Genomic DNA, 5,677 nt, shown 5'->3' with positions numbered 1-5,677 from the left:
AATAATAAATTAGGAAAAATGTTTATATGTCTTCTAATATAGGCATACAATTACATGTTTCCAAAAAATACTTAGAAATCACAATATACCTTAAAAACAAATATGCTAAAAGGTGATCCAAAAAAGATGTATGGTATTTACTTACATAGAGTATACTCAAAGCCTTAACTGTGAAAGTCGTCCCATAATAAATGCACATTTTGCTTCTCAAGAAGCATTTTAAGTTTAACTAAAAATATAGAAAATAGTATCAATAAATAAATTTATCACAAAAGTATACTCAATGCTAAATCTAATGATACTTATTATACCTGATAAATATTAATATATTTACTTTAATAAGTTTGACTCACGTTTATTTTGGGTGGAAGGAGTACAGCGGAAAATGTGCTCTTGAGTCTTGACCGGCGGTACATATACGATGGACTCTTGGCCTGTCGGTTTCCTCTTTCGTCTTTCCCCGTTAGCTGGACTGGATCGTAATAATCGGAAACTTGCTAGGGCTAAAACGCAGGTAGCGCTGCGCCGCTGAAGACGCTCGGTTTATAAGCGAAAGGCCAAGAACTCCAAGATGCCAAGGTGGGGAAGCAAGCAAGCGGCGGCCGGAGCATCCTGGAGAGAGGAAGAAGGGGTGGTAGTAGGTGAAACCGGAGGCGGCAGGAGAGGGAGAGGGAGCGAGAGCAGAGGCCACGCCAGCTTGACAGCAAAGCCCGTGCGCTCGGCTGCTGCTGCGGCGGCGGGCATGGGCGACTCTGGCGGCTCCGTTGTGTCGGTGGACGTCGAGCGCATCTCCTTCGGCGGCAAGGTTTGGGCAGCCCCCTATTCTCCCTTGCTTTCTTCGCTGCTACGGTTGATTTCTGTTCTTCGGGAGGGGAGGGGAGACGGCGGGCAGGGTAGCGCGGATTGAGAGGCTTGGATTGGACGCCCGGAAGATGCGAAGTTGATGGTGCTGGGGTTTAGTTCGGTTTCGATTTAGTTCTTTGCGTGGTAGGGTTAGAAGTTGCAAGGGGGAGCGGCATTTCTTTGTTTTCGCTGGCTGTGCTTGCTTGTTTTGGGGTGCATTGTAGTATTGGTTTCAGATTTAAGCCTTGTTTTCTTGTAGGATTTCAGCTGTCTTGTTTGCTGAATCAGAATTCGTCTTATCGTAGTTTGAATTTCAAGTTCGACCACCTAGATTGTGTAACTTTGGCGCACTTGCTTCTGGATTCGTGTTATTTTTTGCTCGGAATTTGGCACTTCTTCCTGCTTTGCCTTTTCTCCGCTGCTGCTTCCCCAGATATGTCATCGTTTGCTACCACTGGCCTGTCACTTGCTTCATGCGTCTCGGTGTCTGCTGAATTGACAGCCGTCGTGTACCATCGGTGCTATGATTTTTTTTTTATGGGTTGCATCCTCAAGTGGGTGCGGGTGCTGGCCTCTACCTGCCTTTGCCCATGCTGATTTCTTTATGACGGTTTATGGTCCTCGTTTGGTCATGTGGTCCTATATGAGTTTGTCTATCTTGCAGATCAATTTAAGTAATCAGTCGGTTGCTTTGTGCGTGCTTATCGCCAGAAGAAAAGAAAACATAAAGATGTGATTTTGAGGCTTTTGGGTTGTAGCTTGGGTGTCCTAACTGCCCCCTTTATTTGTTTTTAATTAATTGTTATCTCCAATTGTTTAGAGCTTTAGTTGGGCTTTCTAGCCAAGTTCCACGCACTAAATCCTTCCTCGCTATGTGGAAGAAACTTAAACTCTAGGCATGACTGCAAATTGATTTGGAGTAAGGTCTAATGGATTGAAAGCTCCCCTTTTTTGTGAGTGGATGCTGTTCTAGCTTTGTTCATCCATTGGTTGGGTAATGTGGAATATGTACTGTCTGTGAAATCTGATGCTGTTGAATTTGATCTTTCATATAGCTGCAGAAGTGCGGTATCATTTTTTTAGATAAACCACTCATCATTAGCTTGTATGGAAATAATTCTTGACAATGCCAGTGAAAAGGAAATAGAGAGAAAATCGGTGGGTTAGTGCAGAGGGGCCAAATAGGCTGTCTAAGAATCAGTATGGTTGGCTAAGTAATCTATATCGAAATAGGGAGTTTGAGACCCACTGATTAGTGGACAAAATTCTATACTTGGTTGCATCTCACACTCACAGATATGTCTGTAGCAGCCTCTTCTCTGCTAACTGGACTTCTCTTAGCCAGGTCCACATATGATCCTGGCGGCCTACATGGTAACTGTAGGATTTATGATCCAATGGTTTGGGTTGAAATTGCACTCGGGATTCCTAAAAAAAAAATTTAGCTCTGTTATTAGGAATGATAATTAAGTGTACTAGTCTCTTTCCTAACAGGTTAGGATGGCTATGATGTTGTTGTTGCCACTTGTCGTCATACATATCCTTGCTGTGATGGAAAAGTACAGCTAGTTGTATTTTTCCTAGCATATGCTTTTCTTGCTATTTATATTTTTAGCTATTTTCTTGGTGAGGAATCTCTTATTGTTGGCACTTTGTGCTATACTTCCTCCTTTTTCTTAGGAATGTGGTCTAGAAACCATTACCGTAACACGCCACGTTATAATGGAGCTGTTATGCTTTTCCCCCCTTTGTTAGTAGTTTAGTACCCTACAAGGTTTAGTGTACATGCAGGAATCAGATAACTTCAGTCGTGATTTACAAACTTTGCTTTGGTTTGGTTATGAACCCCTCCTTTCAGTAATCTTTAGGTACTGCTGCCGTGCTGGTTTCTCTCTTTCATTTGGTGAAAGAAATGGCTCTGCAGATCATTAACTTACAAATTGAGCACCCCATAGAGGTATAGATTTAAGTGCAGGGAATGCACATGAATCTAATAGGTATCACAAGTTCCACTCATCTGCCCACCTTCTCCACCCAGACACCCACCCACCCACAGGAATCATTTCCATTTAGATTTTATCTGGTGTGAAGTACAACTTGGTGGATTAGTAATTGTTATTGCCATTTTTTCTTGACAATTTCCTCTTGTTTTCCCCAGGAACATCATATACAAACCAACCATGGATCTGTATCTGTTGCCATACACGGTGACCATGATAAGCCTGCTCTTATTACTTACCCAGATATTGCTTTGAACCGTAAGTTTTACAATCATGCTTACCCTATGCTAGGTCATTTAAGAATTCCACAGCACTTTGACTCAAGTCCTTATTGTTGATCAGATATGTCTTGCTTCCAAGGACTACTCTTCTGTCCTGAAGCAGCTTCATTGCTGCTTCATAATTTTTGCATTTACCATATCAGCCCCCCAGGACATGAGGTCAGTGGAGTTTGCTGTTACAGTGAAGTGTATTCTTTCTGTGTTTATCTTAGCATGATGCATCTGGTGATTCTCAATCAACATTTTCATGGTTGTATGGTTTACTGATCTTTGGAAAAAAAATCATGCAGTTGGGAGCTGCTCCGATTTTGTCGAGCACACCTGTGGCATCTGTTGATGACTTAGCAGATCAAATCGCAGATGTACTTGATTTCTTTGGGTAAGATATTTGCACATTATTAATGAAGCGTTCTCAGAATTTCTCTTGACATTTGTGAAGTAACTTCGTTCATTTTTTGTGTATTTCCAGACTGGATTCAGTTATGTGCTTAGGTGTCACTGCGGGCGCATACATTCTTACTCTCTTTGCAGTATGCATTTCTTCTAAATTAGTGTGTTCTGTTCTTCTTGCACAACTGCTTAGTAATTTAAGTTCTTTATTATTGCAGACAAAGTATAGAGAGCGAGTACTAGGACTTATTCTCGTTTCACCTCTATGTAAAGCTCCCTCATGGTCTGAGTGGTTTTATAATAAGGTAGTTATTTGATATTTAGCTTCTAAGAACTTACCTTCAGAATAATGATTCTGTACTGACATTTTTTTTCTTAGGTAATGTCAAATTTACTATATTATTATGGCATGTGCAATGTCGTGAAGGATATTTTGTTGCAGCGCTACTTTGGAAAGGTAACTAAATTTCTTAGGTTATGTCATGTGATGTGATATTTGTGTAGCTTTTAAAACTTTTTTTTTTGAATTTTATGACCTCTAGGGAGTACGTGGAGGCTCAACTGAACCCGAATCAGATATTGTGCAGGCTTGTAGAAGCGTATGCTCTAAGACTTCTCATCCATTATCAGTTACGATGTTATTTATGATGTTTAACCCTCCTTTTATTCAATGAAGTTTCTAGATCAACGGCAGTGCATGAATGTGTGGAGATTTATCCAAACTATCAATGAGTATGTCCTTTTTATCTCTAGAGCTTATATGATCAACTCATATGGTCATACCTGAGTCAGTGGATGAGTGGAACCAAATATTTTGCCATGCTTTATGCAGGAGAAAAGACTTGACAGAGAACCTGAAGCAACTACAATGCAGAACACTAATTTTTGTTGGTGAGAATTCCCAGTTCCATGCTGAAGCTGTTCACATGACTGCAAAGCTTGATAGGCGATATAGCGCTCTTGTGGAGGTATCAATTTGCACACAGATTTTTTTACATTGATTTTAGGGTTTTACATACCAAATTTGGTGTTTCTACAGGTACAAGCTTGTGGTTCGGTTGTGACAGAGGAGCAACCTCATGCAATGCTGATACCGATGGAGTACTTCCTCATGGGATATGGACTGTACAGGCCAAGCCAGATAAACTGTAGCCCTCGCAGCCCTCTGAATCCGTTTTGCATATCACCGGAGCTCCTCTCTCCTGAGAGCATGGGGGTTAAACTAAAGCCAATCAAGACACGAGCCAACCTCAAAGCATAGAAACAGATGATGAGAAGGCGTAGGAACTGATGTGCATCCCTTGATTTTTTTTGTGGTGAAGTGACATAGCTGTTGTTTCTGCGATGTACATAGACAAGAGGTTAGTAGGGTCAGGGTTGGGTGGGGGGTCGATTCCATTGATTTGTAGCCTTGAAACAGTTGTAAATTGTTACAGATTATTTGTTGAAGAGAAGAAATAATAAGGGAAGATCAGTTGTTGCCAAAAGTTAGGGCGCCAACATTTCCACTTTTTTATCAGGTTGCAAGTTAGACTGGCGAACCATTGCGGGCTTCTAAATGAGTTCAGATGGCAGTCAATTGTTGCGGCAGCCTCTCTTTTGCTAGCGGTTTTTTATCATATGGCTGGTGGTATGCTGTGGTGTCATCTCTAGTTGTATGCATCAGTTCTCGTTGATGCGCGCAGCAGAACTGATGCAAGTTGGGTTGGATTGAGCAATTCGTCATGTTCTGCCTATACCCAGTTATAGAACTTCGGCCGGTGGCATCGACCTTATTTTGTTGGACTTCGGTAATCCCGGTTGGCAAAGCAAGCTGTTACTAGGTGTGAGATGCTTGGTACTACATACTACAATGGTGGAGTGGAATGCAAAACTTACTCGACAGTGCTGCTGTAACAAACTGATTTTCTTTCGGAAACTTAGACACGCGATCGTTGCGATAGTGCTACCACCCTCCGTGCGCGTCTCCTCTCCTTCCCGCGCTGGAGACGAAGAAGACGACATCGGCGGCTGGGGTTCTGGTGACCTTGCCAGAGACGAAGAAGACAACGAGCTCATGTCTCGCTAGTCTCTCCCTTTCTCCTTCCCAACTCTGACGGGTATAGAAGGGTCTGCCCGGATAGAGACAGGTCGATCGAATGGTGGGGGAGGAGGCTAGGCGGC

The 5,677-nt window shown here is 42.3% G+C and overlaps 1 protein-coding gene across 1 annotated transcript; it reads left to right on the top strand.

Moving 5' to 3' along the window:
• On the top strand, window positions 490-5,001 carry LOC8061985 (pollen-specific protein SF21). Its single transcript, XM_002438539.2, has 11 exons — window positions 490-805; window positions 3,002-3,101; window positions 3,186-3,283; window positions 3,415-3,503; window positions 3,594-3,654; window positions 3,733-3,819; window positions 3,894-3,971; window positions 4,057-4,113; window positions 4,191-4,246; window positions 4,347-4,482; window positions 4,554-5,001. Exons 1-11 carry the CDS (start codon window positions 572-574, stop codon window positions 4,773-4,775), a joined length of 1,218 nt encoding a protein of 405 aa, XP_002438584.2. The 5' UTR covers window positions 490-571; the 3' UTR covers window positions 4,776-5,001.

The sequence above is a fragment of the Sorghum bicolor genome, chromosome 10 (assembly GCF_000003195.3).
Source record: "Sorghum bicolor cultivar BTx623 chromosome 10, Sorghum_bicolor_NCBIv3, whole genome shotgun sequence".
In the NCBI taxonomy this organism is placed as follows: Eukaryota; Viridiplantae; Streptophyta; class Magnoliopsida; order Poales; family Poaceae; genus Sorghum; species Sorghum bicolor.
Note: the sequence above shows the minus strand (reverse complement) of the source record. Positions and strands in the feature narration are given on the sequence as shown.

Excerpts from the sequence above, each read along its gene's own strand:
- LOC8061985 (XM_002438539.2), top strand. The coding sequence starts at position 572 with ATGCCAAGGTGGGGAAGCAAGCAAGCGGCGGCCGGAGCATCCTGGAGA. Across the intron at positions 3,820-3,893 it reads CTGAGTGGTTTTATAATAAG|GTAATGTCAAATTTACTATA; the intron begins GTAGTTATTTGA and ends TTTTTTTCTTAG. Across the intron at positions 4,483-4,553 it reads GATATAGCGCTCTTGTGGAG|GTACAAGCTTGTGGTTCGGT; the intron begins GTATCAATTTGC and ends GTGTTTCTACAG.